This window comes from Microcebus murinus, chromosome 7 (genome assembly GCF_040939455.1).
Source record: "Microcebus murinus isolate Inina chromosome 7, M.murinus_Inina_mat1.0, whole genome shotgun sequence".
Taxonomy (NCBI): Eukaryota; Metazoa; Chordata; class Mammalia; order Primates; family Cheirogaleidae; genus Microcebus; species Microcebus murinus.
In genome coordinates this window covers 2,607,116-2,623,453 of record NC_134110.1, presented here as the reverse complement: position 1 = coordinate 2,623,453, position 16,338 = coordinate 2,607,116, and the positions used below count along the sequence as shown (strand labels likewise).

The 16,338-nt window shown below is 42.2% G+C and overlaps 1 protein-coding gene across 2 annotated transcripts in view; it reads left to right on the top strand.

The window, feature by feature from the left end:
• Positions 1 to 16,338, top strand: part of ADAMTSL3 (ADAMTS like 3) — a 283,266-nt gene that overhangs the window by 240,407 nt on the left and 26,521 nt on the right. For both annotated transcript variants that reach the window (XM_012751691.2, XM_076004699.1), the window contains one exon: positions 14,062 to 14,244. In XM_012751691.2, coding sequence (XP_012607145.2) covers positions 14,062 to 14,244 — 183 coding nt within the window. The remainder of the gene's footprint in view (positions 1 to 14,061; positions 14,245 to 16,338) is intronic.

Genomic DNA, 16,338 nt, shown 5'->3' with positions numbered 1-16,338 from the left:
CACCCACAAATATGTGAGTTTTCTGGCAAAACACACCTCGCATTACAGAACGGGCAGGCATTCTCTGGCCATGGCAAGAAGAAAAGCAAAGAGGAACTTTGCAGATGCCAAGCCACAAATGTCTAGAGTTTCTGTAGCCCTACACCTGCAGAGGATTCTGAAAAACAGATCTGACTTCTCTGAAGAGAAATCTCAACTTTTAACATTACTTCTAAATTTTTTACTTCCATAATAGTTGAAAATCAGGCTTCAAGGGAGAGGAGCCACTGGAAGGATTGTGGTATATTATTTGCTATTATAAGTCAGGGACTGGATTTGGTGGAAACTGTTTTTGTGAGTAAAGCCAACCAGCAAAGACCATTAAACTCATCTTGTTTTGTTCTCATCTGGGCCCAGTAGGAATGTGGGCTGTCTCTGACCCTCCCTGGTTCTGGCTGCCCTCTTTCCCTGCACTGCGGGGCTGCTGGTCTGTAACCCCTCTGCCTCCAGGAAGTTCAGTGCTGGAGCACTCATTGCCTCTCCCTCCCTATACTTTCAGCCCTTACTGGGAATTGTCTCATTCGGTCTTTCTTCACCTGGCGGTAATCCCCTGTGGACTCAGACCCTAAGGACTCATCAGGAGCTCTTTCCTTTTCAAAATAAACCTGGCTCTGGATGTACACACAATCATTTTGAGTTATGTGCCATGTTTTGAATTTTATTTTTTACAGATGGGGTCTCACTCCATCACCCAGGTTGGAGTGCAGTGGTACAATCATAGCTCACTGTAGCCTCGAACTTCTGATCTCAAGCAACCCTCCTGCCTCAGCTTCTCGAGTAGCAGGGACTACAGGTGTGGACCACCATGCTCAGCTAATTTTTTAACATTTTTTAGAGATGGGATCTTGCCATGTTGCCCAGGTTGGCCTCAAACTCCTGGCCTCAAGCAATCATCCTGCCTCAGCCTCCCAAGTCACTGTGATTACAGGCATGAGCCACCATTTTAAACAAACCTGTAGTGAACTTACACTGTTTTCTTATGGGCAGAAGCTATAGCTAACTTAGCTTTCCACGGAGACTCATCTTTTTAAAGACAGATGGTGAATTCGATGAAGGGTCAGAAAACTCAGGTTTTAGAGACAGTTTTCTCACTAGCTAATATGTAGCCATAGGTGAGTCATGTATCTTTCATACTCACTTCTCTAAAACAAGAAATATACTATATTAGTGGAAGAAGGGACTTTGGTTATCATCTAGGACATTATAAGATAATTCACAACATTCAATACTGCCTTACAAATGACATTCTCATATTGCAAATTGGGATTTCTGTAAATCAGTAGGATATAAAAATTTTTCTTTTACTTTTCAGTTGCCTTAAAATATTTTCCACTAATTATAATGAACTCATTTTTGCAGATCCCATAGCATGTATTCATAACTTCTAGACAAATTCATATTTCTTTGTTACAGCCCAGTATGTGTTACCCAACCCATATGGCATAGATTTCAATAACGATTATCTCTAGTCACTCTAAGAAATATTTCTAATAACTATGGTAAATAACAGAACCAGAAAATCTGTATATTTCTAAAGGTTATAAGTTTTAAGTGGCAAGAGTTATTGTCTTGCTCTTTAAGCTCCTTTAAAAAAAAAAGGTTTTCACTAAAAGGCTAAAAGGGGGGGATAAGTGCACCCTCTCTGCCACCTTCTGGCAAGAAAGGAAAGCTCCTCTGAGGAAAATGACCAGTAAATGTCCACAGCTGCATGTTTTACTTTTCCTCATGTTAATGCATAGTGAGAAAATTACTTACTCTATAATTTTCTGTTGTGTGTGTGTTATGTGTTGTTTGTCTTATTCCTCAAGCTCATCAAGAGATGCGGCTGATGTAAGGCCTGCTCTGAAGTGTTTTGTTGCATGTCTCACTCCTCTTTAGTCTCTAAGAAACTCTCTTGGCCCACAGAGTGGAAGGGGGTTGAGCTAGGAATATGGTGATTCCCAAATGGACGGTGCCGGCAAAGCCATCACTGGCCCAACCCCAGGAGTAGAAAATCTCTTAAACACAAGGTGCACTGGGCAATTAACTGCTGCTTAGAGCAAACTACAGTTGTCCAGAAGGGTTAGAGATGCCTCAGAATTACAACTAAGCTAAAGAATAAAAACATCTTATAATGGTAGCTATAGAACATCCGTATACAACTGCTTCAGGAGGAAAAGTTCTACAACTATGGGCAGCACCTGACCTCCCACCAGACAGCTGCAGAATAATAGATGCAGAAAAAGCATTTGATAAACTTTGATACAAAATTATGTTGAAACCGCTTGGCAAACCAGTAATAGAAAGGATTGTCCTTACTCTAACTTTTTTTTAAAAGTCCACATCAAAAACCTATTGCAAACATCATACTTTAATGATGAGACTTTAAAACATTCTCATTAAAATCAGGAAAAATGATAAGATACCCTTCATCACTGCATCTGTTCAACACTACTTTAGTACTAGCCAATGCAATAAAATAAAACTATTTTTTAAAGAAGGAAATATAATAATTAGAAAATTTTCTTCTTATTTATAGATAATATAATTATCCTCATTGAAAATTCAAGAAAATATATAAAGTTTTGGATTTCTAAATTCAGAGTAATTTCAGTTTAAAAAAGAAAGTCCTACAGGATTGCTAGAACTTAACAAACTAATCCTATAATTAATATGGAAGAGCAAGGGGCCAAAAATAGCCCAAACACTTTTGAAGAAAGTCTATCAGACTGGCAAAACTTAAAGAGTTTGACACTACCAAGAGTTGGTGAAGAAGAACCAATTTAGAGAACAATTGTGTAAAATCTGATCAAGTCAAAGATACTCAAAACCACAAATTCCACTTGTGGATATAGCCCTTATATCGAAAAGATGGTTACAAGAATGTGCATTGCAGCATTGTTTGCAATAGCAGAGAGAGGGAAGGATACATATCAACGTCAAGATTGTTGACGTCAAGATTGTAGTCCTGGGAGAGAAAAGAAGGAAACGTTTGTGGATGGAACTTTAGCTCTAGTTGTAGTGCTTTATTGCTTAAAAAAGGTCTAAAGGTGTGGGCATGGTGGCATGCACCTATAGTCCCAGCTACTTGGGAAGCTGAGACAAAAGGATTCCTTGAGCCTAGGAGTTCAAGGCCAGACTAGCCAACATAGCAAGACTCCATCTCTTTAAAAAATGTCTAAAGCAAATATAGCCAAATATTAATGTCCATTAATTTTGGATAATGGACATGTGGTTATCAGTTATATCTTTTTTTTTTTTTTTTTTGGCTTTCCCCCAAGCCAGGCCTCTATTGGGCCTATCCATAATCTCATTGTCCCTTGATTTTCTATTATAGAATGAGGAATTAGGGTGGAATGACCAGGAAGATTCCTTCCAGTCCTGAAATTCTATCCTGGACCCTTGGGTCCTTGGCAGGAATCTGGGAAAAATTAAAGTAAAGCTAGGAAAAGTGCTTGAAGTAAGATAACTGGACAGTCAGGTCTTGGAACTGAGCATCGTGAGTCCTCACTCAATGTTGGCAAGACTGGGGAAGGAACCTAGGAAGAAAATCTCTCACAATAGATAGATACAATGTTCTTTACAAAGGGGTTACTTGGAGCTGAAATACCAGCCCATGAAAAGCCCAGTTACCTATATTAGGACTTGAAACTATAGTTGTAATAAAAAGAGAGGAACCAAATAATATAAAAATCTGTAATTCAATGAAACTAGAATTTTTGAAATTTGAAAAAGTCTTTTATGTGAAAGCTGATGTTTAAAACAAAACAAATTAATGGAGGAAAGTAAGGATGGAGGGTGAGGTTTGAGATGTGAGCAGTCTTAGTTGGAAATGACTCAGGTCTTGGTCAAGTCCCTGTGACCTTGGAATGCACAGCTCTTTATAGATGTCTGGCTGTCAGCCACAGCCCTGTGTCTACCAGCTGCATCAGGCCCCATCTTGCCTCCAAACAGGGACAAAGAATAAACAGGGAAGGAGATTTCCCTTGAGATAGCTAGGTAAGATCTGATCGAAATAAGAACTTGGGAGTTATCAGGAGGGACCTTAGAAATCCATAAGTCCAATCCTCATGTTTTGCAAACATGGCCCAGAGAGAAGAGATCTGACTAAGGTAACCAACCTAGACAATGGCAGGGACAAGATTGGAACCCAGTCACTGCTTCTGAAGCTAGTGCCCTTTCTGTTCTGAATGCCTCCCCTTTTGAGTGTTTTCTTATCTCATTATAAAAAGTGACACAGCTCATTATAAAATATTTGGAAAATATTGCAAAGTATTATGAGGCCAAAAAATAAATTCTCCTAATCACATTGCAAAAACACAACTATTATTTCCATTTTGTTATATTCTTGTAACCTTTTCTCTATGGAATTTTCTCATGTTATTAAAAAATACCACAAATATCATTTAATGGCTATACCAATGTATTATTGTATGACTATAGCCTATTTAAACCATTCCCTTATTTTTAGAAGTTTAAGCTATTAATTCTTCTTTACAATTACAGATAGCAGTATAAGAAACATTTTTGTGCATGTAACTTTTTGTGTCTTTCAAATTATTTTTTAAAAACAGTAACAGAGTTGGAATGACTGGGTCACAAGGCATTCAACGTTTTTGTAACTTCATAGGGTATTAAATGTCTATAACTAGAAATACATTGTTGAAAAATTACCTTTTAGAAAGTCTAAACCTATCAGTGGTGTAGGTTTAAGCCCTATACCCCTGTCATTTTTTTAGTTCCCATTGATGGGATAGAATAGAAGAGAAGTAGGTGGGAGTTAGTAACTAACCCCACACAGTGTGCCTATAGGTGGCGGGAAGCGCAGATGACGGGAAGCGCAGGTCTCACTGGTCAAAGCAGTGTGCTTGGGGCTCCAGCAGATCTGTGGAGGCAGGAAGAGTCTTTCATATCTGCAGGATGATGGTCAGTTTAGAATAAACCTATTACACAAACTTAAAAGGATTTTCTTAATCAAGAGTATTTTTTTTTCAGGGACAAAATGCTGTGGAATATACCTAAGAATTTTGTTGACGTCTAGCCGAATTATTACCTTTCTTTACTGGGTTTAATAACTCCTCTTTCAGGGGAGGATCCCGAGAAAATATTTGTGGTGCAGCAGGATTATGTGGTTAAATTCCTAAACATAGTCTCATCACTCTAACAATAATTTTCTGCCATCAACTATTGGTTTATATTATATAGGGTGGAATTTAATGGTAATGATTCTCAAACATCTTCAAGTCATAAATCCCTTTGACTCAAAAAAAAAAAAAAAAAGAACCGTCTCTTCAGAAAAAGTACATTTACCCACAAAATTTTACATATAACATTCAGAAGACATAAAAAGAAAATCTAAGGATTATCTGCTTGTTCCTGCTGTATGAGCTGAATATTTTGGTGCTTTTTCACCATATTCTAAATTAAAACTAATTTATTTTTCTTGATCTGTGATTTTTTAAATATATCCTCACTACTGTGTTTATCACTTTTTAAAAATCATATATAATCTTTGAAATAGCTAAAATTATTTTTTAAGTATATTTAAAATGTCTTTCCCCACTCACAAAGGCTCCCCCTACACACACACTTTTTCCTACTTTCCTACTTCTGTGTCTGGTACAGAAATCTTCCCACCATCTTGCTCTCCTAATCCTACATTCAGGTAAATGGTCAATCATAGATGGTTAGAAATTCCATCCTTCTTTCTGTCCACTCAGTAGGCATTCACTAAGCATCTCGTAAGCCAAATCTAGTTCTTTAGTGTGCAGAGATGAACAAGATCTGGTTTCTGCAGCCATATAGACAAAGGAATTATGATATGATGTCCCAAATGCAAAAATAGAAGTGTTTATAAATGTATCAGGCACATAAAGGAGAGACTAGCTAAGGCTTCTGAAGGGTTGGAGAAGGTTTATAGACGAGATGAATTATAACCAGGCCACTTATAATAAAAAGGAAGTGCATTTTAATCAAAACAGCATATATGCAAAAGCACAGAACATGAGAGTGCCTGGCTGATTTGCAAAACCACAAGCAGATCTGTGTGACTCAAAGCAGAGGATGAGAGTGGAGAGGAGAGGAGTGGAGAGAGGTGGGTTTGGAAGCCTAAGTGGGAACCAGATTGTGAATGGCTTTTCATGCCGTAGCGAAACCATCGGACTGCATTTTATTGGCAGTGGAGAGATAAGAAAAGTTTTACACAGGATAATGATCTGAGGAAATCTGTGTACCAGTATGGATGAAAAATTGGAGGGGTAAGAAACTGTAGAAAACCTTATATTGAACTCGACCAGTGGTCATAGATTGGAGTGTTGAACCTAAAATCTGCCAGTAACTCAACATACTAAAGTAGGATTCCACGCCTCTGATTTATCCAGGAAAGAGCAGACATATCTGGCATGTAGCAATGGATGTGTCATTAATGGAGGGGCTGGGACACAGTGTCCCCAGGCGAGAGCTGGAGTGTTGGCACATGGAGGCTGAGTCACGCACGGAGAGCAGCTATATTGCAGAGACCTAAGGAGTACATGCTAAGAGGCAGCAAAGAACATATTTAAAAAACATCAAAGCTCATCACCAAAATAGCAATAACTTGAGTGCCTAATGCATGTCAGTTTCAATAGCCTGTTAAGTAGATATTATCTTTGTTTTGCTGGTGGGCTCAGCAAAACCAGTAAGAACCAGTAAACACAACCAAAGAGGTCCCTGGGAATTATCTCAAATGTTATCTCAAATTGGGAGACTCTTCCTCAGGAATCTGTGGGCTACCAGGTGGGAACTAGAAGCTTGGGCTAAAAGGCAGAAGCTAGGGCCATGTGTAGGTTTGTTCTGCAGGTGGAATCAGGCAGGCCAACAGCTATTACCTCTGCATTCAAAGGTCTGCAGAGGAGGAATAAGCTGTCAATGTCCAAGAGGGTCAAGGAAGTGATTTCGAGATGGGTCTTTATGATTAGAAATGTTCCATATGGTGAAAGGGAAGAGCAAATAGTCTGCAATGAAGAGAAGAGCACGTGGAAAATTTCAACACTGCAGTCAGTGGGGTGTGTTTAGAGAACAGCAAGATTCCTGAGCTGTGGCTACCAGTGCCCCATAAACTGAAAAGGCTTTTGAGCCTTTCTCCTCTAAGAATAAGAAAAGCTATTGAGCTAGCAAAATTGGCTACTACTCCCCACCATTCCTGAGGAGAAGGTACCTGCTAGAAGCAGTGAGGTGGCTCAGAAGAACCACACAGAAGAGTTGATTCCTTGAGGAAGGAGGACAAGGAGCCCTGAGAAGTCAACACAGCCTCGAGACATCGCCCAGGATGTCAGCAACCTCAGCAGTTCTCCGAGGTATGGTGGTAACAGCAGTGGGTCCAGCTTGAAGACCACGGTGACTGATCTACAAATAAGTGATATTTTAAACTTCAGCTTTTATGGAACTGGTAGTGGCTGTTTGTTCATCCGTGTCCCAGTGTTGCTTGATAGATGGCCAACATTGATGTTTATCAGGAAGGGCCTTGGGAATGTCCATGGTTCTCTTGTTTTGGCTATTGTTGAATTTCCCCATCCCCTGTGCTGGAATCAAAGCTATTCACACCACTTGTGTAGCTCCAGAAAGTATCATGAGGCTCGATTTGCACCACTCTTGACTTTGCATCTTATTCTTCAGGGAACCACTGAGGGTTTTGGTTTTGAGATGCCATGTGGAACAATTCTCGTCGACACTGTCTAGCATAAATGAGACCCTGGAGGACAGTATCAAGCAGTGCACTGTGCAGTGCTCATGAGGCATGGCTGGGAGGGTTAAGGGAACTGCCCAGGCCCAAGCAAGGCAGAAGCCCAGGGTATCTGGGAGGTCAGGGTGACTATGCCAGGCAGAGAACTTGTTGACCCTCCTCCATGTCATAGAAAACATTTCAAAAGCCTTTGGGGAAAAATTTTTACATTTGGAGTTGGGGGACAGATGCTATTACCCAGATGATTCCTGAATCCTCAAATAAAAAATAAATAAATGAATAAATCTTCAAATCAAATTGCTTAGGCAGCTGATTATGCCAATCTGCCAACACCATTTTACTAGAGGGTAGAAAGTACTTCAACTGCTATTCAAGAGAATTCTGTAAACCTACGGTCCCAACCCCCAGGGCATGTACCAGTACCAGTCCATGGCTTGTTAGGAACTTGGCCGCATGGCAGGAGGTGAGCCAGCAAAGCTTCATCTGTGTTGACAGCCATTCCCCATCGCTGGAATCACTGGATAAGCTCTGCCTCCTGTAAGATGAGCAGCGGCATTAGATTCTCACAGGAGTGCGGTCTCCACTGAAAACTGCACATGGGAGGGATCTAGGTTGCAGCTCCTTGTGAAAATCTGATGCCTGATGATCTGAGGTGGAGCTGAGGTGGTGATGCTAGCACTGGGGAGCGGCTGCAAATACAGATGATCATCAGTAGAGAGATTTGACTGCACCATAAATATAATGCGCTTGAATCATCCTGAAACCATCTCCCACCCCACCCATGGAAAAATTGTCTTCCATGAAACCAGTCCCTTGTGCCAAAAGGTTGGGGACCACTGCTGTAAACAGTAAAAGCCAGAGCCTTGTATGTGAAGACAGTTCAGGATGTGGTATCATGGATGGATAGTCCTTCGTATCCAAAAAGCACAGAAAACATACTGCTGAAAAGAACAACAGGGTATGCAGTTAACTCAAAAGAGGAACATTCCTTACAAAATTTACTGTGCTGTGCAGATGGACCCTGCCGTTGAGAATATGTTCATTCTTCTAGTAGCTTTCCTATATTTTCTCTGACACCGAACTCTTGAACTCTTGTTTATTTGTTTCATTTATTAGTGACAATTCCCCATGTGGTTTGCCTACACTGTGTTCAACTTGCCTCTTATCTTATGAATTGGCAACATAATTTCTCCTTGATTCCCTGGAGGTCACTGGTGGCAGCTTAACCTTTCATTTGTCATAGGTGAAAAAAATGCAGAATGTTGTGTGAGTGTTGAGTAGCTGGAGAAAACAAATAAATGAGCAAAATCATACAGGTATGATAAATATTTATGTATAGATCTAGCACTTTAGGGCCATCTGAATACGCCAAGGATTTTATAGAGTGGAATATTTCATGGGCCCTTCAAGGATGAAGGAAATTTGTTTTTAAACACTGACTATTTTAAAGACACCCCAGAGGTCCAGGCTTTTTGCAGCACATGTTTCACAGCTCCTCCAGATCTGAATTTCTTCCCACAACATTTGTCTTCCAAAAGCGATTTCAGCATTGTGGAAAGAGAACATTGAATATTTTAGAGCTGTAAGTCTTGGAGGAAATAGCCTGTCTTTAAGGTTAGATAAATAAGTTTAAACTATTTCTGACATTTTATAGCTGTTTCAACAGAGCAAACATTTGTTGTTTTGAAAGACAGTGGAGAGCTGTGGTATTAAGAAGCCTGTCTGAATTTCCTGTGGCCTCTTCAGTTCTTTTGGAAATGCTCACACGTGTAGCAATGCCTCTAGGTGCCCAGTCTCGGTGTCAACATGGTCCCTCAGCACCGGAGACCTTTATCTCTGCTTGTACATTTAAAATCTTGCCACATTTTATTTTCTGAAATGCCTTGTATCTGTAGAATATCATTGTCTGCATAAAATCAGTATCATACCCTTGCCATTCTGAGATCTAGGTAAAGTGTAATTGTCTCTAACTCCTGTGAGTTCCAGAGTTTGGACACTCCGGAGCTCTCTGGAGCTGGCTCCCGACAGTTCTGGGGGCTTGTGCTGGCCTGCGCCCTCTTGCCTCCCGCCCCTGCATTCAGCTGTGTGGTCTCCCTTCTGCCCACCATCATCCAGGAAGCAGAACGCAGCCCTCTACCTGCTTTCCACTCATAGCAAGGCATCCATTAATACCAGTCGGCAAACTTAGTAAACAAGGCTGGCAGTTAGGGGATTGTGGCAAAGGCACCCAATTACCCAGCTTTCCCTGCTTCCTGTCCTCCTTTCCTCACCCCAACCTCTTGGGTTGTCATAGGAACTCCAAATTCTTCTCTCCCTGTGATGCAGCTCTTGCTACAGTGCATGTGTCCAGACCCTCCAAGATGTTCTGAAGCACAAGGAGTCACCCTCTTTAGAAGACAGCTGGGGTTATACAGAGTCAAACAACTTCACTGACCTTTGGTTTTTTCTACTCAGTTTACTTTAACAAGACTCCCGTGTCCAAGGCCCTGCTTTGGGGCTCCTGAGCTGAATCTGGCTGATTCTCACCTGAGGCTTTGTCTAAGTCCGAGGCCCCTGGAGTGCATCATCTTAGGTTGCTGGAGAAAGAGGAGTCTCCCGAGAGGAGGCCCACTCTCCCTGGCTTTCCTGGGAGCTGAAAGGTGGGGGAGCTGGTGTCCAGCATTCCAGCAGAGCTGTGGCTCCACACCGAGCACAGTGCCGGTGCACAGTAGGCACTTGCAATACTTGTGGGATAGATGAATTCTTGATGACTTAAAGGCATGGGATGTCAGCGCAGCATTTATGCTGCCCCTATACCTAGTGACGTAAGCAAAGGTATGAGGGGCTGAAAACAACCAGGACATAACAGAGCATCAGAATAACTCATGACCAAAATGGACTCATTAAAAACCCCTTTTGGGTAGTTTTAGGGTTTTTTTGTCTTTTTTTTTTCATTCTGCTGGGCAATGAGTTCTACAAGATGAGCACCAGGCTTTCAGACTGCAGGGGTCACCCACAGACCTCACCAACTCAGCTCTGCATTTCAGAACTGCTGTGGTGGGGAGTGTCTGCAGAAGTACCTCAGTATCGGAGCCATTTCCCCTGAGCAATTCCCTGAGGCTCAGACTTCTGGTTAGCTGAGCTACAGATGGGTTTGGAAGTCTGATCTGAGTTCAGGGGAAGCCAGCAGAGCCAGCCATGTGGGCTGCAGTGGCCAAAGCATAGTCAAATTTCTCATTTCTGTCAATTATGAACATAAGCAACAAGCCAAGATAGCAGCATCTTTGGCTTACAGCACCAGTAGAACTCACAGTTATTTTCATATCATATTACAAATATGAACAGATATCTCAAAATATCTTTAATGCCACCACTTCAAAATTATGGTAATTATTGGACCCAATGCTAGATTTTGAATTTCATGCATTAGCAATGACGTTCATATTATTAGATCACATAGTTTATTAAAACAAGAAAATCAGTTGAAAAACTATTCAAAATAATAAAATTCTACAAGATACAAGATATAAGATAAATATGCAAATGCTTATATCTTTCCCAAATGTGAGCAATAAACAACCACAAAATTTATTTTCAGGCCAGGTAAGGTGGCTCACACCTATAATCGTGCACTCTGGGAAGCTGAGGCAGGAGGATCGCTTGAGGTCAGGAGTTTGAGACCAGCTAGAGCAAGAGTGAGACCCTGTCTCTGTTTGAACTAGAAAAATTATCCAGGTGTCGTGGCACATGCCTGTAGTCCCAGCTACTTGGGAGGCTGAGGCAGGAGGATTACTGGAGCCCAGGAGTTTGAAGTTGCAGTGAGCTTCGATGACGCCACTGTACTCTACCCAGGGTGACAGAGTGAGACTCTTTCTCAAAAAAACAAAAATAAAAACAAAAAATTTATTTTTAAAACTCTTGCTTACTACAACCAAAAAAAACATAAGAATTGAAGAGTAAGTTTATTAAGAAATGTGTAAAATCTACCTACATGTGGTCAAGAGAGGTTCTGGATCAAACTGTATTGGTGTAAATCTCAGCCCCAACGTTTAATAGCCGTGACTTAGGAAAGCTTAGCCTTTCTGAATGTATGTATTTGTAGAAGAAAAGACTAAAAATATATATGCATATATTTAGGGCCAGCCTAGTTGCCATAACAAAATTTAAACTAAATCTCTCACTGTATTAGTTTTCTATTGCTGCTATAACAAATTTCCACAAATTTAGAGGGTTAAAATAGCATCCATGTGTTATCTCGCAGTTCTGTAGGTCAGTGTGGCTGAGCTGAGTGCCCTACTTAGAGGATCAAAGGCTGAGATCAAGGTGTAGGTGAGCCCGCAGGCCTTTTAGGAGGCCCTGGGCATAAATCTGCTTCCAGGTTATTGGCCGAATTCAGCCCCTTGTCATTTTAGGACTGAAGCGCCCTTTCCTTGATAGCTGCCAGCTGGAGACCACCTGTGCTCCCTGGCTCATGGCCCCTTTTGTCTTTAAAATTAGCAGTGGTGGGTCTTGTCTCCCTCACGTGCTGAGTCTCTCTGAACTCATCTCTCCGACTTTCTCTTTCTCCACCTCTCTCTTACCCTTTCTCCTGCCCTCCTCTTCCAATATTAAGGACTCACAGGATTACACTGGGCCTACCCAGACAGCCTCCCCATTTTAGAGTCAGCTGATTAGTAACCTTAATTATGTCTGCAGATTTCCCGTCATGCCAGTATCTAGATTAATATTTGATTGCATAACCAAAGGACAAGAATAATCTGGGGAAGACATCTTTAGAATTCTACCTACCACACTCAGATTATACAAAGCCACAGAGTTAAGGACAAAAAGCCCAAGGACGGCCATCTTGGACTTAGATTTTAAAAACCTCAAAGATTATGTATAAACATAATGGAGTTCCTATTCTTGGTTCTGATTTCTTTGGCAGATGAGGCAGTTGAAACCTAAATTCCTTGTTCAAGACTGCAGAACTAATGAATATTGAGAATGAGAACAAAGCCTTTTCCTCCAGACCCCAACACAGTGCTCTCAACACTACACAGCTCCTCCTCTTGGTGTAGGAGTTGAACTTTTTTCTTACTTTGAGCTTTCAGGGAATACTTTGGAGTCAATATCAGTCTTTGGTTCCTACAATTAAATTTAAGCATTTCTAGATAGACAGTTTTCTCTAAAGCCACATAATAACTGCTCTAAGAGACTTGGTGTAGTGGACAGAAAACTTTGAGCTGAAGTCAAGTCTTACCAGTGTCCTCAGCTGTGAGACACAGTGAGCAGTGCCTGCCTCCCAGGGAGCAGGGATGACTGTGAGGACTGAAGCGTCACCATGTTTGCGGTGCACACACTCTGCCTACTGTAAGGTGTGTTACACATGACAAGATAATAGCCATAACTTCTTTGTTTTGTCAGAAAGTCATACGATGTCTTACGCATTCTCTCTACCCAGAACCCTACAGGAGGAGAAAGATCCTCAAAACCAGTCACCTGGAGCAATCTCAGCTGTGGTCTGAGGCTGCCTCCGCTCCTGAGAATCAAATGAGTGTTCTCTGAGTCTCAAGTTCCACAGTCCACAAGATGCTAGGACTTCCCAAGATGTGGGGGAAGAGATTCTTTCCCTTCCTCGTGCCCTCTTCTGCGTCCAGGCTCCTGCAATGTTGCTGACAGTCTCTGCACCTCCCCGCATCCATGCAGACTTGAAACTCAGCATTTCCTTCATTCCCTGAAATTATCCTTTTTTAAAAAAAAATTGTTATCATCTTTACTGGTTCAATAAAATTATCCTCTTTTACAAAAACATTAATGCAGAAAATCTGTTTCCCTGTAGATTGTATATTCCTGCTAAAGGAGGAATGTTTCATTGCATATGCACAACAAACAACTTAGAGATCTACATTAGATTTTTTTTTCTGAAGCCTTCTTTGTAACATCCCACCCCTGGGAATTTCTCTCTCTGATCCTGTCTCTAGCTTCCCAGCTTCCCTCCATCATTACCCAACTTCACCAGCTCCTTCCTTCCAGCCGTTCTCCCACGACCTCACCCAACTTCAGAATGCCCTCTCTTCCCAAAACCAAGCAGCCCTTGGAGCCGAGGACAGTCCCACTGTCCTCGGCTCCGATTTCTTAACGTGTGTACATAAACCAGTCAGCTGCTCGGTAGGCCAAAGCCCTTTGATTTAACAGAACACCCCACCTGCCATAGAGGAGCTATAGAAATAGAATGTTTCCTGTTTTATGTGATTAAACCATTTGCTGACTTATGGTCAAAACACTAAATGGTGTTTGTCACATGGTTCTGTGGCCCTGTTATTAAAGGAATTGCCTGTGTCATATTTGTTTTTGTTCCAAAGGTGTCCCTCAGCCTAATGTAACTTGGTTGAAGAGAGAAGGATCTCTGAGTGACAATGTTTCTTTGCTTCTCAATGGATCCCTGTTGTTGCAGAACATTTCCCTTGAAAATGAAGGAACCTATATCTGCACAGCCACCAATGCTCTTGGAAAGGCAATGGCAACATCTGTACTCCACCTGCTGGGTGAGTGTCAAATTCTTACTGTTCCTTACGTGCTTCCTACATATAGTATGTACACAGTAGGGTGCAGTTCTGTTGATCTGGAGTCAAGGAGTGAACAGGATGGACATTAGGTGGTTATAACTATTGCTGCTACTGCCTACTTAAAAACAAGCACTAAATTCTAACACCCTATCTTACCAGTTCTTCTCTTAGAAGTGACTTTTTTGATGCCACTCCTCTGCTTAAGAACTTATACTGGGATATGAACTCTTCTGCCCAGAACCAGACCCTTTATGTTCTTCCTCTACATCTGCTCTACTTCTTACCCCTCTTCTAAGCCAGCAGTGAGCTTTATTCTAGACAGGATAGTTCCCTGCCACGTGATCCAACACACACACGCGCACATGTCATGCTGCTTCCTCTTTGCTCTCCCAGGAAGGACTGTCCCTCACTGTTTTTCCCACATTGCCCAAATCCCCATATCCTGTAGAACCGGCTGAATCCCTACCTCCTGTGTGAATCTGTCTCAGATTTTGTTTGAACTCTCCTGTCTCTGGGCTCAGTACTTGGTACCTGATTAAGTCCTCACACACATTGCTCTCAAATTGTTTCCTCTTTTATTTCTGTTTCCTCAATGAAATTGTAGGTCCCTCGAAGGCAGGGACCTTGTCTGATGTTTCTTTTGCAGTCTTGAGGAAATAAGACAGTATGAGGCACACAGTGGAAATCCCATTAATACCAATCTATTGAGTCTTAAAATGCTTTTCAGTTGGGTCACAGTTGCAATTTGAAGGTCATTACAATGTGCCCCCGGCACAGGATAATCTGACTTCTGTGTACTGGGGTTAATGTCTGGAGTCCATCAAGCTCTTACCATTAAAATGAGCTTTGAGTCACTGGGAGTTTAGGACTCAATCCATAACACCCCCTTTTCCCACCAGAGTTTGGAATCAGTTGAGAGTTAATCACAGATGTACGTCAGAGGTCATTTATTATTCCCCTCTGTAGCCCTAGCACCTAACACAGGTGTAAGTATGTAAATAAGTGTTTCACGAATGAATGAAGTTGAATACTCGGAAAACTACTATGAGATTACAGCCTCTCTGGCTGAACCAACAGGAGAGGGTGCGGAAGAGCTTCCTTCGTGGCTTTGCTTGTCGGCAGTTAGAGGAGCCCAGAGACAGCAATGAGAGGTGCCCATGCAGGGAGTTGGAACAGTTGTCATGCACGAAGTGCTTGATGTTCATTAATTCTTCTGATACTTACAACAGCACCATGCTGTGGGCAGCAATTTTTAATCTTCTATATTTATGGGGAACCCTGAGTCTCGCAGAGAGTTGGGACTAGGGTTCACATATGTGATCTGCTCCTTCAGTGCTCCTCACACAAGCTCACGGGCTCTTGGTGCTGACCAGGCAGGCAGGAACATACTGCCACATGGTGCTTCCCAGGGGCCCCAATGGTCTCAAATCTTGGGATGGGTGAGTTCCAGTAGATGGGCCAGGCTAACCTGCCGGATTCTTGCCTGACTCCCCTGTTCTCCGAAAAGTCCCAGCCCCTCCTTGCTTCTCCCCATCTCCACCCGCAGAGCCACGTGGCTTTGCGGTCATCTCACTCCTGCCGCACATCTCTTCTTTCAGGAGTCCCTGCGAGCCTTGCCGCTGGTAACTTGATGGAGGAATCGAGTCGCACATTCCTGGTTTAACTGAGAAATCAATAGCATAGCACGCCTCTGTCCTCTGCTCTTATGCTCAAGCTTCACCACCCTCCTAGAGTCCTGCACTCCTCCCACGTGAGGGCCCCTGGGGAGCACTCTCCTGCCCCCAAGGCTCCTCTGTCCAACCTGCCTGCTTCCTCCAGTCCCTTTTGGAATTCTGGTCAATACGTGTTTTTCATCTTTTAAGTTACGCTATAAATGCTGGGGCATGCAGAGGTGCTACATGTTAGCACAGGGAGTAACTAACTGAACTCCTGTGACACGCCCACACCCGCATGCACACATTCCTTCCAGACCCGTGCACACCTGAGCCTCACAGGACGCAACCATTGTCAGAAAGGGTTTATCTCCTAGTAGCTATCTTCAAGAACACCCATGCAGGAACAAGAATTAGATCA